General features: G+C 47.7%; 1 protein-coding gene across 5 annotated transcripts; it reads left to right on the forward strand.

The window, feature by feature from the left end:
• Positions 1 to 5,107: 5,107 nt before the first annotated feature.
• On the forward strand, positions 5,108 to 12,160 carry TMEM74 (transmembrane protein 74). Of its 5 annotated transcripts, XM_054818133.1 has the most exons (3): positions 5,399 to 5,668; positions 5,852 to 5,936; positions 6,673 to 12,160. In XM_054818133.1, the coding sequence occupies exon 3, from the start codon at positions 6,879 to 6,881 to the stop codon at positions 7,845 to 7,847; it is 969 nt and encodes a 322-aa protein (XP_054674108.1). In that variant the 5' UTR covers positions 5,399 to 5,668; positions 5,852 to 5,936; positions 6,673 to 6,878; the 3' UTR covers positions 7,848 to 12,160. The 5 variants fall into 5 exon arrangements, with proteins under 5 accessions (XP_054674107.1, XP_054674108.1, XP_054674105.1 ...); XM_054818132.1 differs by lacking the exons at positions 5,399 to 5,668; positions 5,852 to 5,936 and adding an exon at positions 5,108 to 5,337; XM_054818130.1 differs by lacking the exon at positions 5,852 to 5,936.
• Positions 12,161 to 12,564: the final 404 nt, after the last annotated feature.

Raw genomic sequence — 12,564 nt, forward strand, 5'->3', positions numbered from 1 at the left:
ATTTTAGTTCCCTCATAAGTCACCACTTGCCCATTTCAGTTGGCTAAAAGGGATGGAATGAGGAACAAAGCTCAAGCCCCTATTCTTTTGTCTTAATTTTGGTGTCTTGATTTGGGCACTAATGTGTCGTCTGGCTTGTAACAAATTACACAAGCTCCCCATGTTTCAGCTTCTTTGCCTTTAAAATGGGAATAATGATTTCAGCTTTCTAATGTACTTTGAAACGTGTGGACATAAAGCACTACCAGGAGAAGAAGGTTTTATTATTTTTTTGTATTTTGTCTTTTTAATACAGGCTCATTCCATAAATTATCAGCATTACCTCTCTAACGTGAACACATCTTTGTTGTTGAAAATACTCAACACTTTTGTTGATAATATAGAATCTCTGCTTTCCTGATAATTTCTATAAAACCTCATTCTGTCACCAGCAATATATATTTTACTGAAGGCTGTGTGTCCTTGTCTTGTCAGAAACTGCAGCCTTCACTTTCTTCTTTCACCCATAGTTTTATGTGTACTGCAACAGCCATAAGTAATTTTTGTTTCCAGATACAGCATAAAGAAAAATCACTAGTTTATGGGACAAGCTATTATTTTCTCATATTATGTTGCACTCCCCTTTTTTCTGCACTATCTTCTGTCCTTTAAATCCCTTTTATAAAACTTCCTTGGTGATTTCTTTATTTCTCCCCTAAGCAGCCTCTGATTTTCAGGTTGCCTTCCCTGCAGGGTACTCTATCATCTCACTTTTCCTTTACATTCTTCCATTCCGTATTTTGCAGTCTGTGCCGGACACCTGGTGGACTACAACTCCTAGATCTACTGCGTGATTACTGGAGGTAAATCACTGTCTTTCCACGTAACTGTGCAGGAAGATAATAAGAATAACCATCCAGGAAAGCGCCTGGAAAAGGCAATGACAGAAATCAGTCGTGTGCATGACGTCCGGCACTCAGCAGCCACACATCTGTGAGGTGACCTAGGGAGAAACATGTCCTCAGTGTCCCAGGTGTGGCCGTGGTGGGAAACAAATGGAGACTTTGGGTCTCGCAGGTGAGTGACAGCACAGTGCCCATATTTCCCCATCAGTGGGCAGATGCCTGTGGGAAAGTGTGACGGCCCCACGCCTGCAGCAGGGAGGAGGTGTTTGGGCTCTGACATAGCTCCTTCAGAGGACACCACACAGCTCAGTGCTTAGACTTAGGGAGGCATGCAGGGAGGCAGGAGTCATCTCCACCACCCCAGTGTCCAACAGCTTAGGCATGCACAGTGGTGTCCAGGTGCCTGGCAATGGGCAGCCAGTCTGCTTCAGACACAGCAGGGCCATCTCAGGTATGTCCCACCAGGCAACCTGAGCCCAGGCTGCTGAGGAAGAGCTGTGAGAAAGTCAGTGGGATGCTAGAAAAATAAAGGTACAGTCAAAGGTAGGGTTGTTGAGTTGGGGATGGTCAGTTGCTCAAGGACTCAGGACGGAAAATGGACGAGTATGAGCTCCTGAAGGAGGAAAGCAGGGAGGCTGGTCAGGATGAAAGGCAAGTCTGGGGTAGTTGGGTTGCTCAGGTCTCCAGATCAAGTCATTTGTGGGAGATAGCAGCTCTGTGACACCCAGACCTGGCCCTTCCCCTCCTGGTGCTCCTGAGGCCAGCAAAGGCTCCATGGGTGCTGCACCAGGGAGCAGACGTCAGCCTGACAGCTCGTTAAATCCTAACTGTCCTTCATGTCTGTTAGCCCATAAGTAATTGATTAACATTTGTAATTTGCATTTCTCCTACTTGCAGTCTCTTTGCACATAGCTATAAATGTCCAGACAAGCTGATCCAAAAAACTGGGCTACAGCAATCATGCTTTTCAAGTGGTCAACAGCTCACTCTTCCACCGCCGCTCCTCCAGATGACCCTTTGCTCTAAGACCAAGGAGTGACTTCTTTTGCTCTCACTCAGGAGCTCTAGTTACCCAAAGCATCATTTCACATATTCAGACATAGGAAGCAGAAGACTTTAGCAAGGATTTAATCTCCACCTGACAATTCTGGTACATCATCTCACACATCTACGGTTTCTTCGTCTCTCTAAATTTATTTACTTATTGTGTCTTTTATTAATGCACAATGGATGTGCATTAGTGAAGCAACCAAAGTAGAATTAAATTGCATTCTTATATACTTTTGCTTTATAAATCAATAGATCTGTGACAGTAATGTGTTTTAAACAGACAGAAATGCTGGATACTTCTTTTCATAGAGAGTTGTCCAAATATTTGCTTGTTATCCTCAGAATACTTATATTCTCTAAGCAAAAAAATCACTTTTTTTCTTTTGCACTTTATATAAAAGCTTAGCTTTGCCTCTTCATTCACTTCTATTACCTTTGTTATTTTTCACAGACCTGTACACAGGTCCATACATTTCTTTAACAGGTTTTAATTTTTCCTGCAGCCCCTTGTTATTGGCTCACTAGCCAATTTACTTTACTCAGCAATATGATCTATTTGAGTTGAAATGGGAAGTTTATGCGATAGTCTCCCTAGACTTCTCTGAATAGATTATGCTCTAAGCCACGCTGGCCAGAGTGCACCTTTATCTTAGAAGCTATGCAGTCTTGCAACACTTGCACAGGGACCACTGGAAACCCAAAGTCCCGTGACCATGTGGGGTGAGGGACTGAAGATTCTGTGAATGCAAGATCACTGAAAGACTCTGTGTATATGTTATTAAGCTGACAGGAATAAAAAGAATAAAAAAGTTTGGGAGAACCGTCCACTGAAGATCCTATCCAGCACTGGAGAATTTCCTGGACTGGTAAGAGCAAACAGAATATTTCTAAATCCTTCATCAACCCATGACTGATGGAGGCACCATTCGGAAAACTCATTCCAGTTTTGCCTGATTTCTCTGATGTCTTCAGGGCTAGTCAGGCCCTCAGCAAGGCTACAAATACAAGCATAGTTAGATGGGGTGAAACCACTTTTAGATCCTCAGAAGCCTCCTTCCAGTCTTATACTGAGCATAGCTTACTGAGAACAGTAAGCCATATACAACTAGTTCAGGTACTCATTTACAGTTGGGTCAGTTGGAAGAGAGCTTCCAAGCAGGTCTAGAGCATGGTTTAAATTTAATCCCATATATCCCAACTGAGACACCTTTATCAGTCTGCTGTCACATCCCATATTATCACTGTGTTGCTACCATAGCCCTGCTCAGTCTGAAAGGACTGTATGATGTGGTAGGCTGCAGCAGAGAGAACAAGGCTCATCAACCCTGACAGTCTACTCCATTTTTTTATTCCTGTCCCATTGTGTGTCCATCACTCTGGTTTTTTAGCTCTACGTAGCCATTTTTCTCTGTGACAAATGTTCTTACTTCCTGCCCTTGCTTGATTAATCTTTTCACCAGCTGTATTTGTGTTTGCAGAGTATGTGTTGCTATGCATTCATTTCACCACCTCCACACCTCAGAGCACTGGCAACAATCACTTACGTTCTTTAAAAAAAATCGTTGTTAACTCTTTGCATCTAAAGTAAGAAAAAGAAATGTCAGTATTATGGATTGTGACTAGACAATGATTTCGCTGTGTGAGTCTGTGCACTGTAGGAGGCAAAGGAGGGACAGCATCACCTAGGAAGACATATAAGAATAGACAGCACTTGGCTTGACAGAGTCGTGGTTCCCTCTGCTCCTTACTTTGTGGGATTGCAATTATTAGCAACAAATGAATATACTTGCCCAACACAAGCTGGCACACAATGGGGAGGAGAGTGGGTGGCAGAGCAGAAAGATGTTTGTGTGTGGTTAAATAACAAGGTTCTAGCAAGCACTCAAGAATATGTGCTGTAGCTCCTGGGTTTTCAAAGATCAATGACACGGCCATTTGTTGTGCACTGACAATAATTTCCTGCCGTTGGATCAGCTATCGGAAAGAAACTGCCCACCCAAGGCCCTGGCAGATTGTGCTGGGGCCCAGGAGAAGTGCTTGCTTTCTTCCAGGCTGCATCGCTGGGGCTGAGTTCCCCATTTTTTCCTGTCAGTCACTTAATTAAGACTTGTCTATGGGATGTGGCAGGTGCAGCTTGCAGTGTCAGCGGCCAATATCCGTATGTTCCTATCCTGCTGCTTCCCAAATGGAAATGTGCAATAGCCTTAAAGAGAGTTTGTTTCTGTCTTCACTTTTGCTTTAAAGTATTTGAACAATTTTCAGATAGGCTTTTTTGTTTCTTTGATTAGGTTTTATTTGTTCCTTTATATTTATTTCAAAGAGAGTATTATTACAAAAAGCTCCAAGGACAGTCTGTGCTGTTTTCCCCACTCCATAATTTTCTCCTTACAATTTTTCTTCAAAGAGTGAATAATACACCATTCAATGCATTGAAACTGCACTCTGCTAATGGAAACACTGCCTGGAGCTGCTTTGAAACAGTGGTCCAAACCAGCCCACAGCACTGAGCAATCCATGAGATGGGCGCTGGGAGTCCCCTGGTATTGCCGTGTCCTGGCAAGTAATTCTGACATTCACGGGAGTTATTGCCACAAAGATTTGAATCTTCTGTGCTAGGTCTTTTGGGTCTCAGCAGGATTTGTCTTCAAAACCTTGACTTGTTTACTTAATGCAGTGTTTCAGAACTGGCAGAGTCCTATCACAGAATCACCCTGTCCTCTGGTGTCACCCTGTCCTTCAGACAGACTGTCCTCTCTTCTGCCTCATTTGGTTCCTTCGCAGCCCACCTTCCCTCTCGCGCCCCCGCTTTCCTGCCCAGTAGCCGTGCAGGCAGGTGCTGCCCACTGCTACCTCCCATGGACATCCTCATGTCAGCTCCACACCACAGGTCCCTCCCTCCATGCTCTTCACCTCGCCCCAGCAGCACAATACCCATCGATGTTAAATCTTCAGTTCCTCCTCCTCCACACATTGTTTTCACATCCTAGTTTATCACTTCAGAGAAAGCACTGGCAAGAAAAGTCTGTGAAGGTTCATACCAACTGGTCATTCATTTTATTATGTATTTTTGGCAACAGCCTTTTTTTTAACACTCAATTATGCCTGCCTGAGAAAGTGCGTGGAGTCTGCCAACGTGGAGCGAGCACCTGAGATTTTCCTGTAAGTCTTGCGGCAGAGAGGACGTTTCTTGAAGTCTCAGCTCTGGGAGTGCTGTGATCATTGAGAATCAGACTTTATCTTTCCATGGAGTAAGCCGCGAGCTCTCACAATTATGGGAAAAAAAAAAAAGCCTGGGAGACGATCGAGCTAGACACACGCCCCAGAGCAACCTCACAAGGCTCTCTTTATTGAAGCTACTCTCCAAACCCGTGTCAGGAATCTGGGGCTCGGAGGGGGCTGACCGGTAAGGTTCGCACCCTGGCAGCGAGACCCAGGAGGCGGCAGCGGCGCCCCCCCTCCAGCCCCCAACCGGGCGGCGCCCTGGGGGCGGGGGCGCGGGCAGACGCGGCTCCTTGCGCTGCCGCAGCGGCGCGGCCGCCCGCCGCCTGCGGACTACAACTCCCAGCGTGCCGCCGTGGCCCGCCCGCCGGCACAGCCCGCCCGCCCGCCTCGCCTCGGCACTGCCCGGCTGGGCTCGGCTCGGCGCCGCCGCCCGGCTGTGCCCCGGGGCGCTGGCCGCAGCGCGGGCGTGGGGCGCGGCGGGCGCCGCCGGTGGCGGAGGCGGGAGGGAGGAGGTAGGTGTGCGGGGCGGGCAGCGCGGCGGGCGGGCCAGCCACCGTGCCGGGCAGGTGGGAGCCCCGCGGGGAGCGGGAGGAGGAGGAGGAGGAGAAGGAGGCGTGCTCCTGCCTGCCGGGGTGTGTGTGTATGTCTGTGCGTGTCTGCGCGCGTGTAACCTCTGTGTCACTCGGGTCACACAGTTGCGTGTGGATCCAGCTACTCCCCGCGCCGGCGGGGATGGCATTTCCTAGCGCGGCCAGTTCCCGCTGAGGTCCCGAGAAGAGCGTGAGTGACCAGCGTCTGTTATCGATCACGTATATGCTATAGGCACACATGTGTTTTCTATGCATGCAACACATTTACTGGGCTGCAGGCTTTCCCTAATGACCATTGGCCCCGAGGGATAATGGGGCGCAGAAGAAGGGGGTAATAACGAATTAATTGCAGATGAGAAGTAATATCCGTCTTTGAGTCATCAGTCTTTGAGGCATAATTTCATTGCAAAAGCTCTTAATCAAACTGGAGATCTGCTATAGGAAAGCACTGCTTTTCCCATAGGATTATCAGATTTCCACCAGAGAATACAGATCCTGGATTATTGAGCTACATGGGATTTGCGTATTTCTTTCTAATTAGTCTGAGAATCTGAGTTTAAAATTCCGTATTTGGAAGGGGGTGGGGGAGTTACTTGCTTCTACAAGACTAGACGTCTCTTTTCTCTGACATTTTACGCAGTTATTCTGGCTATCCTGTGCTCTGTAGATGACTTACTGCCTTAATTGGATATTGGTGTCAAAGGTTGATTAGACTCCCTAATAGATTTTGGATTTGCAAGAGGATTGCAGTTTTAAATGCATGGTTAAAACAATCATGTTTGCCATCTCCCCTCGAACAGTTGAGAGGAAGACCGATGCATTACACTTGCGTTATCTTCTCTTTGGTTTATTAATGTATCATCATGAGGTTGTCGGGTTTGATTTTGTTGTTGTTGTCTTTTTCCCCTCTGCTTTTTCATTTGCAGACCGAAAAGAAATGAATGTCAGAGAGGATTTGTTTAATCATTTAACAGCTGACACAAGCCATGTCCCTAACAAAACGTTGGTGAAAGAGTAGAAGATTTCTGGGATACAGCAGCTCTGGTGCCGTGAAGCCACTTCAGCGGGTCAGGGGCAGCGTTTGCTGAAGGATGCGGTAGCCCAGGGGTTGGGGCTCACCGGGAGGAGGTCGATGGCTTGCATGGAGCTTCTCTACCTGGCCGAGGAGAGCAGGCAGGTGCCCCTGGGCACCGCTGCCGACTGGAGCCTGCCCTCCCCTCCCTACGAGCAGCAGCAGCAGCAGCAGCAGCGTGAGGGGGGCGAGGTGAACCCCAGAGCAGCTGCCACCGTGGCAGCCCTGCACTGCGAAAGGCATTGCAAGCCCTTGCAGAGGAGCCCTGTGGCTGAGTCCCCCCGGGCACACCGGCCCTCCTCGCCAGGCGCCTCTCCCCAGGAGCACCCTGCACCCCCCGGCACCTCCCAGCCCTGCCACCCTCCCGAGCGCTTGTCCGGGGAAGAGGACGGGGGGAAGAAGAAAGCCTGCTGCTGTGCCCAGGAACTTGAGACGTCATTCACCTATGTGGATGAAAATGTAAACCTGGAGCATGCGAGAAGTCCCCCCAGTCCTACAGGCAGCCGCTGCCAGGATGCCCCTCTGCAGCAGCGTTCCTGCAGGGAGCTGCTGCCCGAGTGGATGCATGATTCTCCTTCCCTGGTCTCTGAGGAAGACGACGCTGCCTCGGAGGTGGCGGCCGGGAAGTCCGTGGACTATGGGTTCATTAGTGCCATTTTGTTCCTGGTTAGTGGCATTTTGCTGGTGATCATTTCCTACGTGGTACCCAGAGATGTGACTGTGGATCCCAACACTGTGGCTGCCCGGGAGATGGAGAGGCTGGAGAACGAGAGCGCTAGGATTGGGGCTCACTTGGACCGCTGTGTTATCGCCGGGCTGTGTCTCCTAACACTGGGGGGAGTGGTGCTCTCCAGCCTGCTGATGATGTCCATGTGGAAAGGGGAGCTGTACCGGAGGAGCAGGTTTGCGTCCTCCAAGGAGTCTGCGAAGCTCTATGGGTCTTTCAATTTCAGAATGAAGTCTGGTGCAAACGATAATATGCTCGAGCTGTCATTAGTTGAGGAAGATGTGCTTGCCATAGATAATTAGTGTGGTCATGATTTTTAAGGCAGCATTTCTACAGGAAAATATGCTTCATTAAAGAAAACAGATGCGGCTAAAGATAGCTGGTGATGCAGTTTATTTGTCTGACAAGAATGGTTTTTTCTTAAGCTCTATAATCGAATGTTTGCAGTATATGAGCATTTGTTGTAAAGGGAAAACGTGCCAGAGAAAATGCAACTGATATAAAATAATGAAAACCACTGAATAAAAAGAGATTTGTGATAAGTAGGTTCAGATACTCCTTTATCCTAATATAAAACATTCCATTGGTGTCTTGCCTATATAATTTTCTTATTACTCCCATATAGAACAGGAACGACCTTGACACTTTGGAAGCTGTTAATTATTGCAGCCTGCAGGATTATTAACAGTCTACTTGGTAGGCTGTTAAGAAGCAGGACCAGTAATCAAATAGCAGGGCTAATATTTAATTGAGAGATGCTTTTTTATCCTCTAATTTTAAGGTCATCCCTTCTCTTTCTATTGAGTGAGAGCAAAGGGGAAAAAAGAGCCCCACTTGGTCATGACTTGCCACAAATCTCCCATATTTTCAAACAATTGTACAATTAGTGATGATTATTTAAAGTATAAAATAAGAGGCAAAGGGCAGGGAACCATATGGCTCATGGTATTGGTAGGAGACAAAGGGCTCTTTCAGCTTGAGGTCAGTGGCTCCATTTCAGTTCAGATTAGCAATGATTGATAGTCATTAACTTCTGATAGCTATGGTGGCCCATATAAAAGAAGTTTAGTTCCTGGTGGACAGATGTCTTTGTATGAAAACTGCTATAACTTAACTGACCTCTTGTTTGGAGTCTCAAAAGACCCAAGGAGTAAAAAAGCATGGGGAAGCTGAGACTGAACACTTCTACTTCAGTATGGATGCCAGAAGAAATTCTAGCTCAGCTGCAGGGCTTTGCTTATACTGGGGCTGTCTGCATCTTATGAGTCCTTTTGAAACTTCAGTTTTATGTCACTAGACTGTCAGCCTTCTCCTAACGGGCAAGGAAAGCTCAGGAGGGAGGTTTCTGGGGGTCGTTCAATAAAAAACAATTTATTTGTAAAAAATAAATTGTCAGGAAATACAAAGGTTAAATATCAGGCAGTTGGACTGGCTGACATGGGACTTACTTACTTAACATAGGGGATGATCAAGGGTACATGTTGTTATTAATTACAGTTCTGTGGGCACAGTAGCCAAAAACGTGTACCACGGATGCTATTTACTTTATTATCGGCTGGTTTCTATGGAACATCACAGTTGTGTTCTTGCAGTGCTGGGAAAACCAACAAAGATTCTTATATGCACCGCTGTCAGTTCTTACTGAACAGTCGTGTGTGTGTGTGTATATATATGTATACACATATACATGTGTGTGTGTCCTGTTAACATATATATGTATGTTGATATATATATATGTGTCCCTGCCAAAGCCAAACATGAGTGAAGAGCTCTGTCTGTACAGCCCCTGGCTGCAGAGTCTTAGTAGAAACATGTGATTCACTGTCACAGCCTTATTAGTAATGAGTTAAGTCTCAAATATCAGGAATATCAAATATTTTTAAAATGATACCTTTTTTTCTCTCTGCAACATACCTGAGAAGAGTTCTCTTGAGAAGGGGGGGAGGAGATCTCCTTTATGCCCCCTTTACCTAGGAATATATGCATGTGTGTGTGGCAGCACAAGGTTCAGGATAACAAGTGGCAGGTGGAAACGTGGGGTGGGTTTCTCCCGTGGAAAGACTGAATGCTCTTTTGTCACCTGGTTCCTCATTCCCTCTTCTCTGGCTGTTCACATCAGAAGACAGGAGCAGCACCTGAGTCTGGCACTCACCTAGTTCAGTCCCCCCTGCTTGCCAGCCGCGGGTGCTGGCACGGGTGCCTTTACTGAGGGCCCGAGGAGCTGCGCTGCTCCAGGTTTCATGCCTTTGGTCACTGTAAATAGTGTGATGTGGTACCCAGGCTTTAACGTTGGCCCTGCAAAAGAAATGCTGCTGCTTCAGATGTTGTCTGCTCTAACCGCCACTTTAGTTCAGTGTTATCTGGTAATTAAAGGAGCAGCCTTATTAGGCAGTGCTGCTCCCTAGTAGATGATTTTGCCAGTTTATGTCATGATATGGAGTATGTTCGCAGGCAGGAACTCAACAGTGGTCAGCATCTCCACAGTCGTCTTTGGAGAGCTTACATCCCTCTGGATGTGTCATCAGGGATTCAGCATGGAATTTCTAGGGTAAATAAATAGAATAGCTTCCAGATGTGGGGAGAAGCCTTCAGCCTCTTGTGATCGGTGAGAGTGAAGAAGGAAATAGCCCAAGATGCAGGACACGGAGGAGCAAGTCTCCTCCTTAGCTGGCCTTTGCCTGCTGGTGGGTACGAGGACACTGCCTGCAGGGCCTGCCACATGGCTGGAGGTGGGGCAGTGGGACGGTGCTGCCCCCCGTCCTGCCCTGAGGACAGGAAGGGGCTGGCCGTGGCCACGGCCACCAGAGGTCCAGGGAAAGCTGTGCCAAGCGAGAGGGCAAACAGTGCTGAGCCAGGGGCAGCGAGATAGCATGGGACAGGGGACGGACGTCTTGGGGGGTTGAAAACCCTTTCACCAGCCCAGGCCCCTAACAGGAATTGCTGTACTCACCTACACGACAGAAGCCCTAAAACTAAGGCCGGCAGTTTTGAGAGCCATTATTTTTATTTTTTAATGATACATACGCATAAAATTGGAGTACATTCCATTATTGTGGAAAGATGACAGCTAAAGCTGTAAGGATCACAGATTTCTTGTAGGAACCGTGTCATGCCTTAATGCTGATTATTAGCACTAGAAAAGGGAATGCTCCCCTGACTGTCAGTATGTTATTATCAAGTGAGAAGTTTTCTGACACTTTGTAAAATGCCTGTCATGGATCATGAGCCTGCAATACTTAAATGAACCCTCAAATTTTCCCTGAGCATTTTAAGTCAACCTAATAATCTAAATATACACCACAGAAGTGTGAGGAGTAAGAAAATTTAAGTAACAGGACTAATAGTTTCTTTATTTTGGTGTTAGTGTGTGCTACGAAAGAGGCGACAGAAAGCCTTCTGAGTGCGGGAGTTTAGCAAATAAAAACTCTCAGGACATTTCTCTGATCACCCAACAAGACACCTTTACAAATTACAGGACTCTGTGGGTTGGTGGTGCGATATAAAACCTCTGGACCCTCAGGTTCTTGTGCTGTGCAGTGCAACAGAGACCAAAACACTTGCTGTCTGGTGGCCAATGGTGGAAGATGAATGTATTAGCCCGCTGCCCGGTGGACGAGCCTTTGTGTCGTTCACCTCGCACAAGGTGGTACCAAAGGCTGAGGCCAAGGGAAATTGCCCTTTTGTGCACCCTCACAATTTGATTTCCCCTGCTCAAATTTAAATGCTTTAAGGGTACAAGTGTGAGGAAAATTGTTGTTTGGGGTTTTTTTTGTTGCCTGGGCTAAAGTTGACGCATAGATCTTTGGAGAGCTTTCTTTGGGGATCTAAACTTTGGGGCACACCAGGTGGGTTTTATGTGCCCCTGGAGTACCCTGGAAACATATTGGGATTTGTGCCGTCAGTCAGTTTATTTCTGACCGACCCTAACAGCGAGCCGTGACACCTTCCCATTTTCTACCTCATGACGTGTCTGCGGGCTGGGCCCTGCCCTGGCCTCTGCCTTCCTGCCGGAGGGACCTGGAGGCCGGCAGCCGAGCCGGAGGTGCCCACGCTTCCCTGCGCCGCGGCAAGGCACCAGCAGCCTGCGGCTGGCTCCTTGCTGTTCAAAGAGCTCCCCGGTGACCCGTTTTCTCAGTTTCTTTTTCTCAATTAGATGTTTGTGGCCAAGGCTGGCCATTTGGGAACTACTTGGCACCTGCTGGGGACTCTCACCAAAAATGAGGCCTGGCGCCACACGGCGCCAGCCCCACCGTGGCCGTGGGCACCCAGTGCGGCTCGCAGGTGCAGCTGGCCTTGCCTTCTCACTGCCAGCCCAAAGCCGGCCCCGCAGCAGAAATGCCTGAGACTCTCTCCTAGGAAGCTATGCTGGGTTGTTGCTGGTTTTGATATGTTTACAGTTTTTTAATCTTTGTAATTCTTTTAAAAATCTGTCTGTAATGAATATAAAGTTTACCGACTGGGAAAGCAACCGGTTTAATCTTGTAAAACTCCTTTTTGACCCACGACAGGGCGAAACGTCACAGTCCATCGTGAGCTTTTCAATAGTGCGTTTGATGCCTTATTATAATAGCAACAGCGTTCTGTACAGATTGAAAAATAAAGGTCTATAAAGCTCTGTGCTGTTGTCATGGTTGTCTTTGCTCCTCACTGAATGGTGGTTGCAGTGGTCGGCTCTTCCCCTCCGTGCTGTGGGCAGCTTCTCGTCCTCAGCCCCAGGAGCCATGACAGGGCCCACGCAGGCAGCAGGCCCGCCTGGTGAGATGGCTCCGGGTCCGGCTGCACCGGCACACTAAGCTCGTCCCGAGTTCACCCAGCAACCATGTCCCTGCCAGCTGGTTCTTCCCAGTCAGAAAGTGCCAGACAATGGAACCTTTAAAACTCTGATGCACCAGTGTCCCACCTAACTCTGTATAACCAAAAAATTAAAGAGAAAAGGAGGAGGGTGGGACCAGCCAGGGCTAGGTGAGCAGGCAGACAGGGAGGTGCTGTGGCAGGAGCTGGGTGTTGAGCCCCTGTCAA

Source organism: Grus americana, chromosome 2, assembly GCF_028858705.1.
Source record: "Grus americana isolate bGruAme1 chromosome 2, bGruAme1.mat, whole genome shotgun sequence".
Classification (NCBI taxonomy): domain Eukaryota; kingdom Metazoa; phylum Chordata; class Aves; order Gruiformes; family Gruidae; genus Grus; species Grus americana.